Source organism: Otolemur garnettii, unplaced genomic scaffold, assembly GCF_000181295.1.
Source record: "Otolemur garnettii isolate 467f Iridium unplaced genomic scaffold, OtoGar3 scaffold00001, whole genome shotgun sequence".
Classification (NCBI taxonomy): domain Eukaryota; kingdom Metazoa; phylum Chordata; class Mammalia; order Primates; family Galagidae; genus Otolemur; species Otolemur garnettii.
Window position 1 is genome coordinate 7,965,771 of NW_003852396.1, and position 25,493 is coordinate 7,991,263.

Here is a 25,493-nt window from a genome sequence, read left to right on the forward strand (position 1 = left end):
CCTTGGCCTCCCAGAGTGCTAGGATTACAGGCGTGGGCTACCATGCCTGGCCCAAGATCCCTACATTTTTATTGAACAAAAAAGTCAAGGTCAGTCAGTGGAAGCACCTAACTTCAAGTAAGTTACATACGCAAATGTATGTAAACAAGTTATACTTTTTATTTCTAAACACAAGACATTAAATGTAAGGAGCAGAATAGATGGAAGGCTCAAAAATCTTGAATGGCTTTCCACCTCTCTGTGGGTTGATAAATTCCACTATTTACCAAGAAGTAAGGTAGACAAGGCCTTTCAGAGTATAGCATAAACCTCCAGTCTCATCTCCTATCACTGGCCAATATCCTTCCCGTGCTCTAGCTACATTCACTTACCATTCCCAAATGCTACAGCTATGCTAGCACATGTATTTCCCTCTACCTGAGGTCTTGCTCCCCTCAACGTTCTGACAAAATATACTCATCTGGCTCCTGGTACTCTGGTTCCTCTTCTCTCATTCTCTCTTAAAACCTATTCCAGTAAGATTTTTATCCCTACTATTCCTCCAAAACAACTCTTAGCACTCTGGGAGGCTGAGGCAGGTGAACTGCCTGAGCTCACGGGTTCTAGACCAGTCTGAGATCTAACTCATACTTTGACACCTCTGAAAGACCATCTGACTTTCCTCAATAAAATTAGTATTCTATTCAAAACTGAATGTTGGCACCCACTATGTTTTATAGATAGCCAGCATTCTCATATTTAACTAACTATGTAGCTCTTGGGCTTAGACAATTCTCTTGCCTCAGCCTCCCAAGTAGCTGGGACTATTTAACTTTTAATATCCTCAATCAATGACATTAAGGCCTATCTATGATGTATAGTACTTAGAATTTTATTAAAGTATAAAAGTTTGGAACAAGTTTCCTTTTATTTAGAATTTGACACACAAATGTCTAATTTCTTTAATGTGCAGCAAAACTATTGTCAGTGTATGGAAAATGGGCAAGGCATAGAAAATAAACACAAATAATTAGTAAACATAAAAGAATCAACTTCACTAAGAACTTTTTAAATGATAATTAAAACCTGGAGATAGCTGGTAAAACAACAGACTCTCCTATGTTGTTTGTGGGAGTGTAAATAAGTATAACCTTTCTAATAATCATTTAGCAAAAGCAACCAAAATTTAGAATTTATATGTCCTTTGTTAAAGTAATTTCAATTCTGAGAATTTAACCTGCACAATATGCACAAAAATACAAGAATGTATATTAATGATTTGCTTGTAGTAAGAAATTTCTAAACACTTATAAGAGTTCTATATCTGTCTAAAAAGTTATAGGACTTCTATTGCAACTATTAAAATGAATACAATGCAATTATTAAAAACAATGAGACAGATCTATATGGACTGATAGATATTTACAATATACCTTAAATGAAAGAAAAAACAAGTGGCTGAACAGCATCTAGATCATGGCCTCATGTGTAAAAGGCAAAAAGATAAATGTACAAAGCTTCACATGTGCAACAAAAGCTTCCAGAATGCCATATAAGAAGCTGTTAACTGTTGCTATCCATAGGGAATGTGACTGGGGGGGAAGGAACAAGTTTCTAACATTAGTTAAACCGTACATTTCTAAAATAAGTCAAATTAGGTCATGTTAACCGTTTTACACACTGCTAGATTAATTTTTGCGATTTTCCTGAGGCTGGTTTGTAAATTTCACTCTTAGATACTCTCCTTGCTAGTTTGATAAAAAGCTTGTGTATAGGCTCCAGAAAAGGAAATGAGTATTATTACCATTTTCACCCGTTTTCTAAAGTAGCTTATACACGTATAGCTTTGGAATTAGCATTTGTCCGAACTCAGATGAGAAATCATCTAGACCTTTTTGATTGGGAGAAGGAAAGAAAGATGTTTAACTACTAAATCAACTTTTTTTTTTTTTTTAAGAGACAGAGTCTCACTTTGTCACCCTCAGTATAGTGTCATGGTGCCACAGCTCACAGCAACCTGCAGCTCTTGGGCTTAGGCAATTCTCTTGCCTTAGCCTCCCAAGTAGCTGGGACTACAGGCACCTGCCACAACACCCAGCTATTTTTTTATTGTTGCAGTTTGGCTGGGGCCAGGTTCAAACCCTCCACCCTCAGTATATGGGGCCAGCGCCCTACTCACTGAGCCACAGGCACCACTCTAAACCAACATTTTTGATGACTTTAGGACCACTGAGATTTTCTATTTCTTTTTGAATGTATTGGTCATTTATATATTGCTGATACTCAGATTATTTCACATATTCCTTGAAATATGTTGATTACAATTTTCTAATCTGTATTAGTATTATTTACTTTTTTTTTGGGGGGGGGGACAGTCTCACTATGTTGCCCTGGGTTGAGTGCCATGGTGTCACAGCTCACAGCAACCTCAAACTCTTGGGCTTAAATGATTCTCTTGCCTCAGCCTCCCAAGTACCTGGGACTACAGGCATATACCACAACATCCAGCTACAATTTGGTGTAGTTGCCATTGTTGTTTGGCAGGCTTAGGCTGGTTCAAACATGCTAGCCCTGGTGTATGTGGCTAGAGCCCTGGCTACTGAGCTACAGGCGCAAACCAACATTATTTACTTGTCATTGTTTCTCTTGACCAATCTTTCCAGAATTTAATTCATTTAACATAGCATTTAAGACTACATATTTCCCTTTGTAGTACAACTTTAGCTGCAACTACAAGTTTTGTTAAGTATTATTGCTTTTATTATTCACTTGTAAATGACATCTACATAAGAGCTATTTTGCAATTCTATGCCCTGGCCAATGATAAAACACAAATATAGTCTAGAAAGGGGGAGGGGAGAGGAGGGAGAGTGGAGGAGGGCAGACAACTGGCAGGATCTTACTAGTGTGCACAATGGGAGGGGATCAGCATGCCCCCTTGTTAAAAGGACTCTACAACTTGAACTTTCTTTACCTTGAAAGTGAGAACAATGTAACCTGAAACTGTGTACACTCATATTAATTTGGGGGAAAAAAAGTTATTTTGGAGGAATAGTAGGGATAAAAATCTTACTGGAATAGGTTTTAAGAGAAAATAAGTATAGGCAAATGCTTCCAAAGAGTTTGGTTCTAAAGTGGAGACTCTAACTTGAATGGGATGATGGAGGTAGATTTTTAAAAAAAATTTAACAGGTAAAAGAAATAGCTTCTACTTCCAGGAAGAGAGTACATGTACTTTTTTTCTCTCCACTAGGTACAACTAAAATCTCTAGGAATTATATATAAAACAAGCAGAAGATGCTGAAAGGTGCACACCTGAGCAACAATTTAGTGGTCAGTTTCTGGGCTTCTTTTTGCCTCGCATATCCCAAACTTGGAGTGAAGAAACCAGCAAATTAGAAATGGCAACTGGGGTTGACAAAAAGCCCCAACACAAAAGCCTGTTCTTTCTCTAGCCAAAAGACCAGGAAAGAAGCTTAGTATGACAGAAAATTCTTAGAAAATAAGCACTCGCTCAAGTCAAACACCACTGAAAATACTACAGCCCAACTCCCTTCAATGGCAAACGTAAAAGGTCCACCCTTACCAGGATATAATGAAGTCTCTCTCTCAACTCCTCCAGTGTTTATTAGAAATCACCTGAGAATGTGGACTTCTACCACCATCAGGTTGTAATAAGCAGAGAATGCCCCTCTGCCCTCAGGTGGAGTACAGAAGGCCTGGTGAAGAGTCCGGGTTCTCACCACCATTCCCTGGTAACAAGGTCACCACCCCACTGGTGTCAGTGAAGCATGTGAGCGGTAACAAGGTTCTCCTGTTCCTGTTAGACTAGCAGAGGCCTAGTGGGAACCTGGAACGCTCATCCCTGCCCAGCAATCAGGAGGAGGATCCCTCTCCTTGGATGTTAATGGATGCAGAGTAGAAACTTCAATTTCTGTCTGTATCTGGCAGTAATAAGGTGGCAGTCCTGACTACTTCTGCTAGAGTGGCCCTCAGAGAAAGTCAGCTAACACAGAAGATTAAAGAAAGATCCAGAGTTTTATAACACAATATCCCAAATGTCTAGGGTTTCAACAAAACAAAACAAAACCAAAAAACTTGCTTGCTATTCCAAGAATCAACATCTCAAATGGAATGCAAAAAGATAAACTAACAGATGCAAACACTAAAATGAAAGCAGTTTAGAATTATATGACAGATTTTAAAACAGCTATCATAAAAATGCTTTAATAAAGGGCAGTGCCTGTGGCTCAAAGAAGTAGGGCGCTGGCCCCATATACCAGAGGTGGCGGGTTCAGGCCTGGCCCCAGCCAAAAACTGCAAAAAACCCCCAATGCTTTAATAAGTAATTAAGAACACAACAAAACAAATGAAAAAACAGAAAGTCTCAGAGAGAAAGAATATCTAAGGAAAGAAATACAATGTATAAAAAAGAACCAAAGGGAAATTTTTGAACTGTAAAATACAAGGTAGACTTAAACCCTAACATATCCATAATTAAATGACATGTATATAAGAGCTCTAAATACACCAATTAGAAGATAGAGTGTATTACCAAACATGACCTGACCATATGCTGTCTAGAGGAAACTACTTCAAATTAACACTATAAGCAGGCTAAATGTAAAAGAAATGACATATTATAGAAACATTAATCAAAAGAAAGAGTGGCTAAATTATCATCATCAAGAGCAAACACAGAGAGTTAATTGCATAATAGTAAAAAGGTCAATCTACCAAGACGACACAGTAATCCTGAACAACCCTAAGCAATCCTATATACACTGAACAATGGAGCTGCAAAATACGTGAAGTACAAACTGATAGGACTGAAAGGAGAAAGAAATAGATCCACAATCATAGTTGAGTATTTCAACACTCTCCTCTTAGCAATTGACAGAAAAACTAAACAGACTATCAGCAAACAGGATGTAGCTGACCATAACAGATACTCCACCCAACGACAAGAGAATATATAGTCTTCAAAGTGCCCACGGAACATAAACCAAGGCAGACCACACCCAGAAACATAAATTTCAACAGATTAAAAATAATTAAAATCAAAGAGTATGTTCTCTGGCCACAATAGAATCAAACTAGAAATCAGTAACAGAAAGGTAACAGCAAAATCTCCACCCAACACTTGGAAACTAAGCAACGAACTCCTAAATAATTCATGGGTGAGAGTAAGTCTCAATGCGTCCCAAAACGCACATTGAAATGAATGAAAATGAAAATAACAACACATCAAAATTTATGAGATACAAATAAAGCAGTGTTGAGAGGGAAATGTGTACATATAAATACTAGAAAAGTGAAAAAGTCTTAAATTAGTAATCTAAGTTCATACCTTTAGAATCCAGAAAAAGGAGAACCAAATAAACACAAACTAAGTAGGAAAAAGTAAATAGAGCAGAAATTATTGAAATTGAAAAAAGAAAACAGAAACATCAATGAAACAAAGACCTTTGACAGCTGGGCAAGGTGGCTCATGCTTATTATCCTAGCACGCTGGCAGGCTGAGGCAGGTGGATAGCCTGAGCTCAGGAGTTTGAGATCAGCCTGAGCAAGACCCAGACCCTGTCTCTACTAAAAAATAGGAAAACTAGGTGGGTGTTATTGTGCGTGCCTGTAGGCCCAGCTACTTGGGAGGCTGAGGCAAAAAGACCCCTAGAACTCAGAGTTTAAGGTTGCTGTTAGCTACGATGCCATGGCATTCTACCCAAGGACACTGTCTCCAAAAAACAAACAGAAAAACACCCCCAGCTTTGACCATATCAGTAAAATTAACAAGTTTCTAGCAAGACTGATGAAAAAAGAGAAGACAAAAATTATTAGTATCAGGATCAAAATGGGGATTTCATTACAGACTCACAGAACAAACAGACTACAAGGAAATACACTACAACAACCCTATAAATATAAATTTGACAACTCAGATAAAATGTATAATACAGATAATATGCCGTAGATATTTCAGTAGCCCTATTACTAGTAAAAAAATTGAACTCAAAATTTAAAAACCTCCAAAAAACTCTGCAGGCTCACTTTTTTTCACTTGAGAATTCTATAAAACCTAATGACTTATTCTATTCCATCTATTTCAAAAAATAAAAAGATACACTTCTTAATTCATTTTATAAAGCCAGTAATACCTTCATACTAAAACCTGACAAATGATCCCCCAAACAGAAAGCCACATAATTCTATCAGTTAATGCAGCAAAAGCCATCAGAAAAATTTAACATCCATTCATGTAAAACTCTCAGGAAAAAAAGAAATAGATAGGTGTATTCTCAACTTGATAAAGAACATGAACAAACAACATACACAACCAGCAGTGGTTTAAGTCTGAATGTTTTCCAGGTAAGTTGGAGAACAGAAGAGATGTCTACTCTGGTCACTCTCATTCGTAGAAGCTGTAGCCAATGCAAAAAGGCAAAGGACATACATATCAGAAAAGAAATAAACTGCCCCACTTCCAGATGACATAACTGTCTGTGTAGAAAAACCAAGGAAGGGAAAAAAAAAAACTTAACATAAGTAATGATATAAAATAAACATACAAAAATAGTAAATCAAAATAGTAAAGACGTCAATTTTGCTTAAATTCATATGCAGATTAGCCAAAATCTCAGCAAGATTTTTTTTGTATATATAGATAAGATTATCCTATAATTTTTTATGGAAAATAAACTAAAAATATTTTGAAAAAAATTGAAGATTTCAAAAAAGATTATTAGTCAGTCTATCTGACTTCAAGATTTATACTCGTACAGCCACAGTAATCCAGATTATGTTGTACTGGTTGAAGTTTAAGGCACGTAAGTGAAACAGAATAGAAAACCCAGAAACAGATCTACACAAATATGTCCAACTTTTTGACAAAAGTACAAAAGTAATTCAATGGAAGAAAAATAGCTTCTTCAACAAATAGTACAGGAGCAAGTGGATATCCACAGGCAAAGAAACAAATCAAACTTAAGTATAACATCTTTTACAAAAACTATTTTAAGAAGTACCAGTGTCTTAAATATAAAATTTAAGAATATAAATCTTCTAGGAAAAAAAAAACATAAAATTCTCAGGATATAGGACTAGGAAAAGAATTCTTAGACTTGACATCAAAAGCACAATCCAAAAATAAAAACTGATAAATTGGACTTCATCAAAAATTAAAAACTTTTGCTATTAAGGGGATGAAAAAAAAAGTTACAGAATGGAAGAGTTTGTGAACCACGTATTCAATGAAGGACTAATATCTAGGAAAACTTTCAACACAGTAAAAACATTGATGCTCTGCTGTCTGTTAGCCTCTCCCATTTTCTGTCTCTCTGCACTAATTTCCTCAGATATTATAAGTCACTGTTCCCTATACATCAGTTACATGTATCTCCTTTCTATCTCATCTACTGAGTTTTCAGTCTGCTGTACTTTTTACTTTTAGAAATTTAATTATATAAATTTGATCATCTGAGACTATTCTTTTTTTTTTCTTTTTTAAACATACAGTTATGAAAACTAGTCTACAAAAATGGAGGTTTCTGTTTAATGCATTCCTTGGCTGGGCACAGTGGCTCACGTCTGTAATTAATTCTAGCACTCTTGGAGGCTAAGCCAGGTGATCACCTAAGCTCAGGAATTGGAGACCACCCTGAGCAAGAGTGATCTCCTTTTTCTACTTTGGAATTTTAGCCAGAGTCTACTTTTAGAAAAACTAGCCAGGGCATTGTGGTAGGTGCCGGTAGCCCCGGCTACTTAGCAGGCTGAAGCAAGAGGATCCCTTAAGTCCAAAATTTGGAGGTTGCTGTGAGCTATGATGATGCCATAGCACTGTACCCAGGGGGACAGACGAGACTGTCTCAAAAAAATAAATAAATAAAAAGAAATAAAACGTATTCTTCTATATATCTTATATTACTTCCATATACTTATATTACTTCCACTACAAATATGGGGAGTCCTTATCTAGAATTATTCTAAAATATAATCTTTGGCTTGGGCCAAACACACCATGAATTCTAGCCCCAATCCTGCCATAACAATGAACACTGGACTAGGAATTTTCTCAGGAGGCTCTTTACTTCCAATTGTATATAAAAACCAGGCACAGGTAAGCCAATCTCCAAGTATTGGGTAAATCTACCATCAATGTCTTTATATGGGAGTTTTTTTTTTTTTTTCTGATTCCTACCCTATTCATGCCCTGTTGGCAATGTTCTCAACATGCATGACAAGTTATAGACATATCCTATGTGACTAGGAATAGTAAACGTCAATGTCCTAGGTCCCTATGGAATCACCATCTCTCATCATTTCTGGCCTCTGATTATTTTCCTTAATTTATAGGCAAGCCTGGGTATGCTTTTTAAAAGATGTTTTTATATTTTTTCCAGCATTTTAGTGTTTTACATAAGGAATGACTTTTTTGCATATTTAGTCTGCCATGCTGCCAGAAATGTCAATCAAACTTCAGATAAATTAACCATATAATTTGGCAGAGGCTTAATTTTTTATATAGGAATGAATTATGCTTATGCAATATGCTTCATGAAGAAACAAGAAAAATCTACTCTTACTACTTAGTAGAAACTCATTATTTGCTATTTCAGTAAGTAGCTTCCACTAGTGCAAAAATTATTCATTATATGACAAATAAGGCTTTAATGAAACTGAAAAATGCAGTTAACTTCTATCATGGAGACGTGCAACAGAAGCAAATTCTCAGATTACACCGACAATGCTGTTTGAAAATGTATAGGTGAAATTGAAGATCTCTAGACTTACCACGTGAAAATGTTCAAAGAGTTCCACATTTTAATTATCCACTTAGCATGTACTCCCTGTCCTGCCAGCACCTGCCCTAACTATGGGCCTCAGTTTTCTCTATCTTTGTAGTTTCTTAAAGCAATGTTTTTCACTTTTTTTTTTTGTAGTAAGTCACATTTTCACACAAAATCTCACACAGAATCTTAACAGACTTGAGACTTAAGAGGGCAAAGGATGCCTCCAGACATTCCAAGGTCTTCCTTTTCCTAACACCGAAGTTTGAAAATCACTGTCATAGAATAATACAGGGCCTGGCTTATAGCAATGTACCAAAATTTGAGATAAATAAAGTGTGACTATCAGAAATAAACAATGTAGGTTGATATATTTAATTATAACAAGTTTCAAAATCATAACCAAGGGAAGGTTAGGGTTAAACTGTAGATGACAAAAGACTGAGAAGTTACTAAGGAGATAAGAATCAAAAAACTTAACGATCTTTTCCAAATGCTTTACACTACATTGGGTATGTGCAGCAACTATCTTATTTACATGATCTCAATATGCCTAACAGAGAGATAAAGTAAAAAAAAAAAGTTTCAAATCAGACTCTGGTTAAAACTCCTCCACCTCCTCCATTTTTGGCCCTTTGGTTATAGATAAGTTACTTAACCTTTTCCAGCCTGTTTCCCCATTTTAAAAAAAACAATAACAATAACTTCATAGGACAACAATAAGGCACACTAACTTTTCAGCTTCAGTTTTGTCATTTAAAAATTTTATGTCATTTAAAATTTTTTAAACATTCAGAGGAAAACCATAAAGATTAAACGAAAATATATGCGTCATATGCGTCAAATGCATAGCACAGTTCTTAAAGTTGATGTGTTCCTCTTGAAGTAAATGGATTGAAAATAACCTACACTACATACCTCTGTCCCAACTGTCATACCATTCATTCTTGACCCTCTGACTGCAGAGCCTACAGGTATGTCATTACCACCAATGAACATGTTGCCCTGTATTGAAAGCTTTTAGGGATCGTTCTTCATTTGCACCAAAGGAACATCTTGTTTGAAACCTATAGGCTTTGTTCATAATCAAAAGGTTAATGGTCTATTACTGTTAATCTTGAGCAGAGAAGAATTCTAATAGAGCTGATAACTAATATTTTCTTTTATAAGTAAAAAAAAAGAGAATTATGAGTAAAATGACAACAAAACCCCTCCACATTTATTATCAGTGCCATAGAGACTGAACAGACCTAGTAAGACCTTTGATTATATCCAAGTAGTCATTAACACAATTCTTCAATTTAATCTAGCATCCAAATAACAACATTAATACCTCAGAACTTGCAAAATTTAGAAAGAATACTTCCTCTGAACTGAAAAAAATACATAATTAACTCTCATATTATGGAAAGCGAGAGACAGGTTTAAGAATAACAACCAAATAAAACCACACGGATTTGGGGGAACATTGGCACAATGATACCACTCTCCCAGTCCACTGTGGCGAGAACTGAGAAGAAATGGGTTTAAATTTCAACATCAGGACTTGGGAATCAATTTTCTGATATTGTTAAACATTTGATTACCAAGAAAAGCTTTCAAGTTTGTTTCACTAAACATCTTTAAAATGAGAAGAAAGTCTCAGTGGTGTATGATATCTAAGTGAGATTCTCTTTCTATGAAGACCTAATAAGTATGCACACTGATGTGTAACATGAAATTTATCCCAAAGTTCTGGACTTAGAACTTCCTCTGAATCAGATTTGTCAACCACAGGAATACTGTCTACCCTTTGGGGTTTTTGGAGAAGTAGAAGGAGGCATTATGAAAATTATCATGACGACCCTCAGGGAGAGCAGAGGAGGATGCTAGTGAGCACCTGGGCCCAAATACTAAATGAAAGACAGGCACGCACCATAGCATCCTATCTACCCAACTCTATCATCTCCAAGGAAAAATCATAATGCCTATAGCTCAGTACTTTAGGGCAGCAGCCACATGCTCTGGCGCTAGTGGGTTCAAACTCAGCCTGGGCCTGCTAAACAACAACAAAAAAACCCCCGGGTGTTGTGGTGGGCACCTGTAGTCCAGCTACTAGGGAAGCTGAGGCAAGAGACTTGCTTGAGCCCAAAGGTTTGGTTGAGCTGTGAGGCTGCTATGAGCTATGATGCCATAGCACTCTTCCGAGGGCGACAAAGTGAGACTCTGTCACCAAAAAAAAAAATAAATAAAAAAAATCATATCAATGTTCCTCATTCCCCTATTTCTTTCAAAGAAAGTTAAGCCAGGCCATGCCATTTAATCTTCAAAACCCAGGGCTCAATATAAACCATAAGATGTACAAGTAGTGACTTAGTGGCAGATAATTTAGTTACCACCATTGTTAACAGCTGCTGTTCTCTTCTTCCCTTTTTTCATTATCATAATCAAATACAATCCTCTTCAAAGATCTATGCTCAGTTTCCTACGCTAGCATGGTATTTCACCCTTACTCCAACACCAAACTTCAAGCCAGCAGATAATGAGAAAAATTTTCTACTTGGGTATAATATGCCAGAACAAAAATCTGTGTATATATATAATATGCCAGAACAAAAATCTGTAAGTATTCTTAGAACTTTGTATCTATGGATGGGAAAAAAGAAGATCACAACTTTCTGACAGCACATGGAAACTTTTGTATATAGCAGTATATGTGCACCTTCACGGGGACAAGGTCCGTAATTTTCAGGAGACTTTCAGGAGTCTCTGACTTCAAAACACTAAGAACAATTGTTCATTGATAATTATCCCAAACATCTTTGATGATTCCTGTGTTCAAAAAAATCTCTGGGTTCTGAAAAAACCCTGAATAGCTAAGGCAGTTCTACACAATAAGAACAAATCAGGAGATATTACGTTACCAGACTTCAGGTTACCCTATTAAGTCTGGAGTGATCAAAACAGCATAGTATTGGCATAAAAATACAGATACAGAGCTATGGAATTGAATAGAGAATCTATAGATGCAACCAGCCTAATATTGCCATCTGATCTTCAATAAACCAAACAAAAGCATACAGTGGGGAAAAGAATTCCTATTTAATAAAGTGGTGCTGGGAGAACTGGTTAGCTACATGTAAGACTTAAACAGGACACATACCTCCCATCACTTAGAAAAATTAACTCATGCTGGATAAAAAACTTAAACTAAATCTAAGACACAAAACAACAAAAAGTCTAGAAGAAACCTTCAGAGTATGAGAAGATGCTTATATGCTATATGTTACAAATCTGACAAGAAGCTAATAACCAGAATGTACAAAGAACTAATCAATAAAAAAAGAGCAAACAACCCCATTTATTATAGGGCAAGAGACATGAACAGTAAGTACCAGGACCTTCTTCCAAGACAGATGAATGGCCAACAAATATGAAAAAATGCTCATCATCCCTGAGAATCAGAGAAATGCAAATCAAAACCACCTTAAGGTATCAGCTAACCCTAGTGAGAATCGCCCACATCATGTAGTCCTAAAGCTGCAGATGCTGGTGGGGGTGCAGAGAGAAGAGAACACCTATACACTACTGGTGTAAACTAATACAGCCTTTTTGGAAAGAAGTATGAAGAATCCTCAAAAAGCTAAAAGTAGACCTTCCATTTGATCACACAATCTTCTTTCTACCCAGAAGAAAAAAACGCATTTTACCATAAGGACAGTTGCATTAGAATGTATACAGCACTTCAATTCACAATGGCCAACCCAAGTGCTCATTAACCCATGAATGGATTAATAAACTGTGGTCTATGTATACCATGGAATACTACTCAGCCATAAAGATAGAGACTTTAGATCTTCTGTATTTACCTGGAAGGATTTGGAAAATATCCTCCTAAGTAAAGTATCACAAGAATGGAAAGCATTCAATGTACTCAACACTAATATGAAACTTGTAGAACAACAACTGCTGGACCACACAAGAAAAAAAAACACAACTAGATTCAAGAAGAGGGGAAGGGGTTTGGTAAGCTCTCCCCTATCAGGTTCACTGTCAAGATACAAGGCACACCTCTTGGGTGAAGGAGGTCACTCTACAACTTGGACTCTTACCTAACAAATGAAAATAATGTAACCTAATCACATGTACCATTATATGAATCAAAAAAAATAATAATAATAATAAAAAAACCTCTGGTTTCCCAGTATCTATAACATATGATTTGAACTCTTTCAATATGTTAGTTAAAGCTCTCCATAATGTAGCTTAGCCATTACCCCAACTATCTGGAATTCTAAAGCTATTCTGACAATTTTCTTTTTGTATTAGCATTTACCTTTATGTATTAGCATTTACGATGCCTTCCAAGCTCTATAGAATGTTAACTAAAAGGTGAGAGCTGTGCCTTATGCCTCACTGTGACCATCAGTAAGTGGTACAGTACCTTACGTAAGTTAGGTGTTTTAATATAAATATCTACAAAGCTAAATTTAGGGCAATTTGACTATTATTAAAGATGAAAACTATATAAAGCAAAATATCTAAAGCCTGTGGCAATTTCATCCCCTGAAAATTATAAAAAGGTCAATCTAATCTAGTTATATACAAATTCATACCAACAAATCTTTCACACAAAAAGGAAAGCCATATATCTACATGAACAGATGTCTTCTAGGGTCTGTTTTCTCTGCTGCACATTCGAGTTGTCTTGGGCCACACATTAAATACATAAATATCAATGAAAGGTGATTGGCAAAAAAAAGGTTGCTGCATACTTTTCCTGATAGCTGACATCACAGATAAGCAAAAAAGTCCTCATAGTATCAGCATGCAGACTAGAGTTCAAAGGTTGGACACCCCAGCCTTAAAACAAATGAATGTTAAAAAAGCATTCTGGAGGGCAGCGCTGCCTATGGCTCAAAGGAGTAGGGAACCAGCACAATATGCCGGAGGTGGTGGGTTCAAAACCACCCCGGCCAAAAACTGCCCCAAAAGAAGCATTCTGGAGACTATAAAGCATTGCACAATATGAATTATAATTAATCACAATTCCTACAGCCCACTAATCTTAACTATAGTATATGTTTTAACTATCAGATTGCTTCTACTTTTTAAAAGAAGCTTCTTCTCATTAAAATAAAAGTATGGGTTAAAATTAATTAATCGAAACAACTGACAACCATCTTAAGAAGATTTAGAGAAGAAGAGAAGCCCAGGTTAAATTCAATTCTAAAAATGTAAAAAAAATGTTATCAACAGAATTGAGCCTGTAAAGGTTTATATTGTAAGATTATATTTAATATGTAATACCAAGTATACCAAACAGGTGTTAACTTGAAAAATTAAGACATAGAGATTCTGTGTTTCTCTTGGTTCAAATTTCAAATGGTTTTCTACACAGCAAGTTTTTTTACAAGAAGGAGTAACAAGACTTAATCCATTGAAGGAAGATACTTTATACTTCACATAGCAATTTAAACCACAAGAAAAAACAACTATTTTCCCAGCCAAAAATACTTGCTTATCTGAGTAGCTTCAAGGTTCTACAGTACATTGTTCTAGGCAGATGCGCAAGGGATAAGAAATGAGTGAAAGAGAAAGTTCTGGGGCAATTTTAACTGCTGAATAATTGCTTTTATTTTGTATAGGCTGTGACCTTCCTATAAGGGAAGGTGTGCTGATAACAAGTACGCTCATGGGCTAGTCAATTCCTCTTCTTCTTTTTTTTTTTTTTTTTTTTGCAGTTTTTGGCCAGGGCTGGGTTTGAACCCACCACCTCTGGCATATGGGGCCACGCCCTACTCCTTTGAGCCACAGGTGCCGCCCCAATTCCTATTCTTGTGCCTAAGACCATATGATGCTAATGATTCAGGAGTAAATAGCAGAAATCTACTCCTGAAAAAAAATTTTAAAATTCTGTGCTTACATATTTTGTTATACAAAGGCTTATTTACAGGTTATCAACTTATGTAAAAACATAAGAAATATTCTGGTTAAAAAAAAATACAACTACTTATTAGATGAGATACTCCAAAAATCGTTACCGAGAAAGTAGTAGTAAGTAGGAAGGATACAAAAAGCACGTACAATGCCAAAAAAATTTCTTATAATCAATAAGCCATGTTACAACATAAATTTTAATAAAACAGTTGTATAAAAACTAGTTTATATTCTTTGCATTTTTTAATACATTTTATCTTTCTCTAAAAGCTAATTAAATGACAGGAATCAGCTCAGACAATTTCACAATCAGTATTTAACTGGGCACATTATAAAACCTAGATATATGACAGAATTCAGCCTGAGTTGAAACAAATACTATGATTTAAAATAAAATGTAGGCTAGGCATAGTGGCATGCACCTGTCATCCCAGCTACTCAGGAGGCTGAGGAAGGAGGATCACAAGAGTTCCAGGATGCAGTGAGCTATATGATCACACCACTTCAGCCTCAGGACTAAAGTGAGAGAACCCTTCTCTGTAACTAACCAACTAGTTAACAATGATCCTCTACTTTATAAAGATATTGATTTATACACGAGAACAAAATGATAGGAAGTTCAATAAGGTAGACTAATTTAAATTCTAAGTACTAACTCTGCCTACTAAGGAACTGTGTAAACTTTTCCAAATATTTTCTTAACCTCTCTGGGTCTCAGACTCCTCTACTATAAATATTGAAGGTAAGAGGGTTGATTTTATGTTCTGTCATTGAAATTATGATTTGGTTCATATGAGCAAAAGTATTTACCCAAGAAAAAAATATGTAAACTCTCTATATGCCAATGGTGGTTAAAAAGAAAATGACAAAGCACTGGGTACCTAAGTACCATATGAACAAATATGCTTTTTTAAATTAATAATTTAAGGACAGGCATAGTTAAGTGTGTTAATAAAGGCATAATGACAACAGAAAACCACATGGCTAATAAAACCTCACTTTTTGTCTCAAAAATATTATAAATTAATGCTTCCTCTATTTTAGCATGTTGACTAACAACATCCTGTATGAACATTAGGAGCATGATAATATAAAACATATAATTACTAATTGATTCTAAAATTAAGCACACTTTTATTCTAAGAAAATATTTTTATAAAGGGGGAAGTCCATACCTTTGAATGTTCAAAGGGAGTATCCTAAAGTGAAAGTATACAACTATAAAATGGCTAAAGACTGCGTGAGAGTAGAATAACACTTCTACTGTTGTTCCTTATGAGATTCATTTGACAAAAAAGAAATCAAAAAAGTGTCAAATAATTCTACCTTCAAATTTTTTAAATCAAATATAAAACTGAAGAGGGAAGACGGGAAGCTTGAGACCTTAAAACCACCTAATAAACAAACTCCTTAAATAGTAGGATTCTGTATTCAGAGAGGGAATACTCAGATGACCTGCAAATATTAATGCTTTGATCATGACTTCTAATTCACTTACCAAGAGACTCAATGTATTTTAACAGGACTGTACTGACGTTCTTTCTTAGAAAATACAACATGGGATATTTATTTGCCAAGACTACAATATAACTTTTTCAATTCCCAAAATGAATCAAACAGATGATTACTTTAAGGTGAAACCTTACTCCTGAAAATTATGAAGCACAAAATATCAATTAAGATCTTCAAATAGGCCATCAAATTTGTTTTTTAAAAAAATGTCTTACTGTAATGAAGTCATTCCCTTTAACCATTCTTCCTTGGTAAAAAATCCCATGCTTTCAGCCTCCAATTTCCACGCTAAAACTAACATAATAATCTGGAAAGAACAGAACATAAAGGATAGGGGAAAAGTCAGCACAGAGATAATCATGTCTATATTTATCATGGAGAGCATTTTTATATAACTATTTTCAACTTTCAATGATTAAAGAGTAGTTGGAATTATTAACTATAAAGAAATTGAAATGTGCCAATTTCTTAAAAGTAAAAGGTTCTAATAGTTTCTGAAGGCAGAAACTCTATTACAAATGACATTTGTATCAAGAAGGAATACTTGCTCAACTTAAATTGATTAAAAAATACCCTAAGTGCAAATTTATAATATTAAAAATGAAGAAACAAAATTTTCACACAAGATTAGTGTCTTTATTTTTAGAAATTTGTGAATATGCTATACCCCACTTATAATCCAATCTACTTAGGAATAAAACATACATTTTCAGGTTCAACACCAATGTCTTCACAAAATTTTTCCATTCCTTCTGGCCCTACAACTTCATCAGGACCTTCAAAGACAAAAACAATGCATACATTTATCGTTATAGTTTAAGATTGAGATGAAACACAGCCATTCTATTAAATGCATCTATGAATATATCATAGTATTTGGTAAATAGTTAAATTTTGGCACTGCTTTGATAAAGTATAAATAACTGCTACAAGATTTTAAATTTGTCAAGTATTCTTTGAACACCACATTACAATATGAAATAAAGGAAATGTAGCAATAAAAAATTCCATTAATATAAATCATTTATATAAAAGCCTGAACCTAGCCATTAAAAAGACTATTTACTAATAACCTGGCAATGCTGGAATATAAAGAAACATAAGGCTGGAGCTTTTCTTTTTTTTTTTTTTTTTTGCCGGGGCCAGGTTTGAACCCACCACCTCTAGTATATGGGGCCTGCGCCCCACTCCTTTGAGCCATAGGCGCCACCCAGAAGGCTGGGGCTTTTTATCTGACTAGAATGTGTCAGAACCAATGCACAGTTCAATACAGTAATCACAAAGAGAATATGTTTACTTATTAATACAGAATATCATTCATTACCCTTTTGAAATATACTCAAATATAATTTAGTTCTTGAAAAAGATACATATATCATAAAAATAACTTATGAAAATTACTACATTCCATTTCCAGAAAGAGCTATTTTCCTTATCATCTTGGTTTTAAAATAGACAGCAAGGCATTAGTTATGTCACCTTAATGTAGAAACAAAAGTTTAATCTCACAGTTTATGTCTATCATCTGTCCAAAATTAATTACTGGTACTAAACTTGTTCCTTATTTTATTCCCTTAGAAACACTAAATATAAGTCAATATATCAACTCTTTTTTTTTTTATGTTATCAGACTCCCAAAATATAGTAATTACATAATCACTGGGTCTCATCTGTGAGTGGATTAAGACTAAAACAAATTTTGTAACTATATATGATACAAACATCTTTATTACTACGAACTTTTGCAAATATACTCTTGAAATATGTTTAAAATAGCCAAGAGACTTCTCTATCTTTTTTTTTATCAGGACCAAACATATCTCTCTGCTTTAGAATCACAGATCAAACCAAGGTGGCTTTTAAAGTACCACCTTTAGGTTACAATCACAACACAAAGCCAATGTCCTGCAGTTTTTCTTAACAAAAGAATGAAGCCATCCAGTATGTGGTCCATACATTCTTGCTGCCTGAGACGAGATCCAGGCTACTAAGACAACATTAATACACGTTCTGAAACCAACACCCTCTTTCAATTTTTTTGTGTCAAGGGTAAATGCCATGAAATGTAAATAAGTACTAACAAAGCACTGCAGTGTTAAAAGGTAAATGGGGTGATAATTGTAGAAGACTTTCACTTCCTAATATTATATATTTGTAGAATTGTTTTAATGAGAATGTGTCAATTTTACAATTTAAAAAGCATCTATATACAACGAAGTGTTAAAAAAATAGCTGAGTATGTATCTTTATATACATATATGGTTGGAAGAAAAAAAGCAGATAAAAAAATTTAAGGGAAGAAAACAAAGATTTTTTTTTTTTTAAAGCTATGATAGGAATATGGTCTAAATTTTTCTACAACAATAAAAAAAGCCAGACTTACCCTCAAAGTTTCCCCTAGTGATTAGAAGAGAAAGCTGAAGAATTACATCAAAAAGTATCTCTGTAGGCCAGGTGTGGTGTAATCCTAGCACTCTGGGAGGCCGAGGCAGGTGGAATACCTGAGCTCACAAGTTCCAGATCAGCTTGAGCAAGAGTGAGACCCCTTCTCTAAAAAAAAAAGATAGTTGGGCGTAGTGGTAAGCCCCTGTATTGCCAGCTACCTGGAAGGCTGAGGCAAGAGATCACTGGAGCCCAAGAGTTTGAGGTTGCTGTGAGCTATGACCACCATGGCACTCTAGCAAGGGCAACAAAGTGAGACTGTCTCAAAAAAAAAAAAAAAAATCTGTATAGCCCCCTAGAAACTGGGTGATTAGTTGATTAGTAATTAAAATTAGTGACTAGAATCAAATTAAGTTATGCAGAGATATATAAGATATATATATATGTATATATAAGACCTTATATAGATAAAGTCCATAAATGTTAAGTGACTTTCCCAAAGTGATGTAGATATTAACAGATCTAAGTCTAAAGCAAGGTCTATACCAGTATTTTTTCCCCAGTTGTTAATTAGATTTTTTTGTACCATATCCTTTCAATAAAAATTCTCCCTGGGTCAACTGCTGAAGATAAATGTAATTAACTCTTTCGAGCAACTAGGTTTTCATTCCATGGAAGAAACTATAAAAATGATTTTGTTCACTCTACTAGTTCCCTGTGCCAGCTAAATACTACAATAATAGGACTATTGCAATTCCAACCTTATTTTCTGATTCTTTATAAGACTTTAAAAGTCCTCTTTCACTTTCCATGTTTTTATTTACCTTAGGCCAAGTATATTACCAACTCCTTATTAATTTAAGTATCACTCAAGAATAAGAGGTCCTGGCTTGGCGCCTGTAGCTCAAGCCACTAAGGCATCAGCCACATACACCTAAGGTGGCCGGTTCGAATCCAGCCCGGCCAGCCAAACAACAATGATGGCTGCAACCAAAAAAAAAGTAGCCAGGCGTTGTGGCGGGCGCCTGTCGTCTCAGCTACTTGGGAGGCGGAGGAGGGAGACTCGCTTGAGCCCAGGAGTTGGAGGCTGCTGTGAGCCGAGATGCCACGGCACTCTACCCCGGGGGACTGCTTGAGGCTCTGCCTCACAAAAAAAAAAAAAAAAAAGAATAAGAGGTACTGTGAAAGGGCAAAACCATAATCAGGCTTATCAAAAATGACCTATAATACATAGTAACAAATTTACTGATTTTTCAAAACTAAAAGAAAAATAAACACCATCTATTTCCTGATTTCCTTGTAACCGTAAGAAATGTTTCCAGCTATATTTGTGGAGCCTAATACCATGCCAGCCATAACAGATGCTCGGGGGAAAAAAAAGTACTCAGTGACAAGGCACCTTCAACATGAGCTTCGTAAAACTGGTTGTTAATTTTGGAACAGTACTGTAAAAACACACAACCAGTAAACATGATGCTGTAATACTATTACTGTTTAATAATAACAACTAATAATTATGGCATTCTGAATATATACCCTGTACTGTGCTGAGGACTTTACATCTATTCTCAGGCACAATAACTGTCACCATTTTAATAAGGACATCCATCCTTAAATTTTAAGACAGAATAGTTACTGCTTATTTAAAAAACAATTGTTTCCTCCCTGATCAGTTCTCTGCCCAAAAGAGTCTCTACAGAAAGGCCTTCACAAATCACTCTGAAATCTGAAAGCCTAGCTGACCCTTTTACTCTCTATTCCTGACCCTCATCATATTTATTACCTTTATAACCCTCTAGAATCTGTAATTATGTCGACTATATCTCTTTACCTACTGTCTTCCCCACTAGAAGACAAATGCTCCAAAGGCAGGGACCTTGTCTGACTTGTTCACCATTATATCCCAGCACTCAGGAAGAGTGCCTGACTCATAAACCAGTGCCCAATAATATGTTATTTATCAAATGATAGAAGATAAGTTAATTTCAAATGCACTAATATTTTCTTTGTAAAAATGAAAATTAGTTGCCATGTATAGTCATGTATGTATTTAAATTAAAAATGAATGTTATAAGACACAATAGTTAAAAGCATGGACTTTAGAGTCAGTATGACCTGGTTTGTAGCCTGGGACTTGTCACTGCATAATCTTGGGCCAACTATTCAGATTTCTCATCTATACAATGGGAATAGACCATAGAACGGTCATAAGTAAAAATTATATACTTAGTACAATTCCTAAAGTAATTATATATTGGCTATTAAAAAATGGTAATATAGGAAATAAATATTTAATTAGAATCTTATGCTACTTAGAAAGTTCTTAGGAGAGGCAAACCAAGTAAAATAAAGGAAAATAATTTATTATTTTTATGGTACTTGGAAACCCTTATAAGTAAAATAAAATGAGTGACCTTCTGGTTTTATTTTATGCATACCAGTAAAACTGGCATTTTGAATAATGAGTCAACAGTTTAAATGGAGGTCAGTAAGAAAATGAATTCTCTTCATTTAAATTAGGTTAGTGGTTGTCTTGGGATGCCAGTAATAGCATTTTTTTGGGTCTAGAAAAAATCTGTTCTGTTACTAAACAATTTTTAAATTATACTTTTGGGATCACACACCTAATCTCATCAGTCAAGTTACTGCTCCCCTTTCAAAATACAGTTAGCCTAAACTTGCATTTCAAGTTCCAGGTACACTTTAGACCTTAACATGGAGTAGCACTAAATATAAGGCAATAGCTACATAGACACTTTTATTTTAAACAACATTTGAGAATGACAGTGATAAAAAGAAGGGGAAAAAAACAAAACAAATAACAAAGCAGGTAAGAAGAAGGAAACAGGGAAGGGGGAGGCAAAGTTTTAAAATCAATTACTCCAAAACACCAAAACCATTCTAAGAAAACAAAAATTTCACGAATGTTTATGAAAAAGTTAGTGTAAAGCAAAATACTTGTTCTTTTGTACATTTTCGCTTACATGCTCAGTAAGCCTCCTGCCTCGTGCCTGGCTGACACTGACTTTCATGCCTAGGTTATGGTCTCACTCTGGGCCTACCATCATCAATCACTTATAGGATTTAGCAGAGTTACCTCAGCTCCTCCAGAAAACTTCTCTTGCCCCTTTAAAAACTGGGTTATATATCCTTGCTATGAAGAGTTTATCTAACATAGTATTTATCATGCTATGTTCATATTAGTCTATTTACTTTCTTACTTATGCATTGCTAAAAGAAATGAATAAGTAAAAATCATTAAAGGGTAAATGTGCTGTGTAATATATAACTTAAATCTTTACTCTGTTTTCCTGAAAGTTTCAGAAAATGTTAGTTTGCAGCTAAGAAAAATTACAAAAATAAGAATATTTAACAGAATGTCTTAGTATATACTTTTTGTTTTCCAGAATACTACTTTAGCCAATGGATATAAATTAATAAATGAATCTGAATCTGTCCATTTACAAATTTTATTAATACTAAATGAGTTTCTCCCCTTCCACTAAATATACAGTATACAGAATATACAGAGGGTGCCAAAAAAAGTATACACATTTTAAGAAAGGACAAACTGTATTAAAATTGTAATACTCAATATGTACTGATTAAAAAAAGATGACAAGTCACATCTGACTTTTGCAAATACAAGAGGTATTCAGTATATACATACAATGTAATATATAATATATAAATAACATCTCTTATAATGTATATACATTTTTTGGCACTTCCGTACATTTACAGAAATACCAGTCTGAAATGGCACCAAATTTTCATCCTACCCACAATCCTCAGTCTTGACCCTGACCCCATCCCACAAGCACTAACACACAGCAGGCCTGCAACAAATGATTTGTCAAATGAATAAATCAAAAAACTTTTAAAGCATATGACTGAGATCTTCTTATATTAATTTCATTACCTGCATACTCATAAAACCAAGCCAGGCACTTCTTGCTTGAAAAATGTTCCTCTCCACTTATTAGTCTAGCAGGGGGTTGGGATCTGCAATAGCTTAGAAAACACACAAATGCCTAAGATTTTTATCAAGTCTCAACTCTTATTGAAAAACTAAGTTCAAATGAACTATTTCAATTAGACAATAGTGTTTTTTTCCTTAACTGGTGATATTACAGGAAAAAAAATGGAGTTAAGTATTTGCAATTTGCAACAGTGGTCTATACACAAGAATTTCTCGCTAATGAAACCCAAATGCTACTTCGATCGCTACCAAATTCCAAAAATATCAACTAAAATTTACTTCCCACATTTTAAAAGACTACATGTAGAAGTTCAACCTCAGTCTCAATGCAGGAGTAGTAGCTGGAAAAGTACAAATCTTCATTGTGATTCTGCTACTGATTTGTACAGAACTTGTATTTACGTATAGATATATATTTGAAAACAGAATCTTACGAAGTATACTTTGATACTTAATATTTCAAAATAAAATGCTATAGTAAGAGTCATTTATCATCTACCAAACTTAAACAGATTTTTAAAGATAAAACTTTCTTTTTTTTTTTTTTTTTTGCAGTTTTGGCCAGGGCTGGGTTCAAACCCGCCACCCCATACTGGGGCCAGCGCCCCACTACTTGAGACACAGGTGCTGCCCCAGATTTTTAAAGATAAATGGTGACTCAGGTTATATCAAATTCTACAGATTAAAAAAAGGCAGAAAAATCTCTAAAAGTTATTAATGTTTCAAATAATGGCCAAGGTTATTTAATCTTAGATTCTGTTTTTTTTCATAAAGTCATTTTCATTATTTTTCATAAAATCATTAAAATCTGGGAAGTTCAAAAATGGCCTCTAGGATTTAATGGACTTCAGAGACTCTTTTCTCAAGGAATTCAAATAACTAACTACTACAATGCTAGAGAAATGCCAGAGTGTCTGCAATTAAGCAATTTAGTGTACAGTAAGCATCCAATATTTAAAAATTTAAACTGACAAAGAGTCATCTTAGTATTAATAATCTGACTGCTTAGCTATTTTAACGTACTTAATTTAAATAATTTTGATACATAACACACTTAAGAAGGGCAAAAGTTAGTGCAGTAAGAAACTAGTAACTAATAATTTGCCTGTTTTATAAAAATATGAACTACCAAAATAATCACGTCAATCATAACGTTAGCTACCAAGCCGTATAAGCGTATCATCTTTCATGTTTTTTACTAGCCCAAGAAATACTTGTTAGCCTTCTTTGCCAAAGCACAGGAACAAAGGGAAAAAAAATTACAAAAGAGAAGATGCAGGCTAGATAACTAACCTACCTCACATTTTAAGCAGTAGATCTCTCTTTAAGGAGAGCTCTACCATTATTTTCTCCTTACAATGCTGGTTACTGTTAATGGTAGCATCTAAAGTTGTCATATAAAGTGACAAGCACTGATAGACATCCATTAAGATTTTTTAAAAGTCCACATCTCACATCAAAATTGCAATGATTTTTTGGCAGCATACAAAAAAAAAAAAAAACCGTGATGCCTCGTTGACATGCTACAATGAGGCCAAAGAGCTAAGTATACAGTTCTGCCTGGTCGCCTTGTCTCCTTTTTCACAAGAGGATACAGAGTACAATAGCTCTGTACAAATTATTAATATTTATGCTGACAGCGAACAGCGTTCTAAACGCTAGAAAACAAAAAGCATGCATAGCCTTTCCAACTCTGTACAAAAGGACTTGGCACAGGTGAGGCACTATATTTCCAGAAAATAGGGCTCGGGCAATTTAAAAGGCCTCCTGCTGAGACCTTCCGGGTTAGGCCACTCCAAATACTAAATGTGGAAGCCAATTATAGCATGTAAGTTTTCCTTTCTACCATTCCCAAGACAGTTGTCAAGATTCCTCACGCTCTGCTCCTTTCTTGACACTCTACAAAGAAATTCGAGAATTAACCCTTTAGCGGATCTGTACTCTTTTCCAGGTTGGGGAAAGAAGGGTGGAAGGCCGTGGGGATGGGGGAAAAAGCGCAATTTACATGCATCTGTTTCCCCACCCTCCAGTGCACGTAGAACCCAAACGTGGGGCGGCTCTTCCAGTTCCTCCATATATGCCAGAGCGCACGCACGCGAACACGAGGTCGGGTCGGCAGCGGACTCGCAGTGCTTGCTCTGCACCTACCGGCTGGCCTGAGCACTGGGGCCTCACCTGTCTCCAGCCCGAGGCCGGGAGGCCGGGAGGCCGGGCCCGACTCCTCCTCCAGCGTTCAGCAGAGGAGGAAGGAGGAAAGCTTGAGGGGTGGGGGGAGGTGGTACCTGGAGATTTTACACTTTTTGAGGCCTCCGTCTTCCGCTACTGCTGCTGCCACCCCAGGGGATTTTCTCTTCTTCTTCACCGGCATCTTCTGCCCTCCCCGGCAGGGTGGGCAGGGGAGCCGGGGAAGAGGGTCGTTGTCCGCTGGAAGCCCCTCAGCGCCGGCACCCAGTTCCCAGAGACAGCAGCAAGCGGAGGAGCAGAGTCGCCAGCCCGCACCGGCGCAGCCCAGCCGCCGCCCGCTCCCAGGTCTCCTCCTCGTCTTTCTTTGCCCAGGACAGGGGTGGCTCCTCACCGGTGGACACTGCAGTTGGGTCTCACCGGGAGGAGATAACGCGGACAGCGCGGCAGCTCCACCAGACAGAGAGAGCAGGGCTCAGCCTCACCCGGATGCGGATCGCTCGGTCCGGACGTGACGCAGCGCGGAGCGGTCCCGGGGGGCGTGGCTCCCGCTGGCCACGGCGCCCGGTGCCCGGCTACCCGCGCGTTAACGCCGCGGAGGCAAGTGAGCTTCGCAGGTGGTGACCTGCCCTCCTTTAGCTTCCACCCCGGCCTGATGTCGCCGCCAAGAAATGAAACTTCTAATACTCTGCCGTTGGCGTTAAAAGTAACTTGGTAAGGTAGACCAAGTATCCGTGCCGAGCTCTACGCGGTAG

At 36.1% G+C, this 25,493-nt stretch overlaps 1 protein-coding gene across 3 annotated transcripts in view; it reads right to left on the minus strand.

Moving 5' to 3' along the window:
• The window catches only part of DCUN1D5 (defective in cullin neddylation 1 domain containing 5), a 31,346-nt gene extending 6,089 nt beyond the window's left edge, over positions 1 to 25,257 (minus strand). Inside the window, exons 1-4 of one of the 3 annotated variants that reach the window (XM_003780805.2) lie at positions 24,840 to 25,257; positions 22,498 to 22,589; positions 16,899 to 16,969; positions 16,409 to 16,500 (exon numbers count right to left, since the gene is read on the minus strand). In XM_003780805.2, coding sequence (XP_003780853.1) covers positions 16,409 to 16,500; positions 16,899 to 16,969; positions 22,498 to 22,589; positions 24,840 to 24,925 — 341 coding nt within the window. In that variant the 5' untranslated portion in view covers positions 24,926 to 25,257. The remainder of the gene's footprint in view (positions 1 to 16,408; positions 16,501 to 16,898; positions 16,970 to 22,497; positions 22,590 to 24,839) is intronic. The other 2 variants (XM_023511436.1, XM_023511434.1) reach the window with 2 other exon arrangements.
• Positions 25,258 to 25,493: the final 236 nt, after the last annotated feature.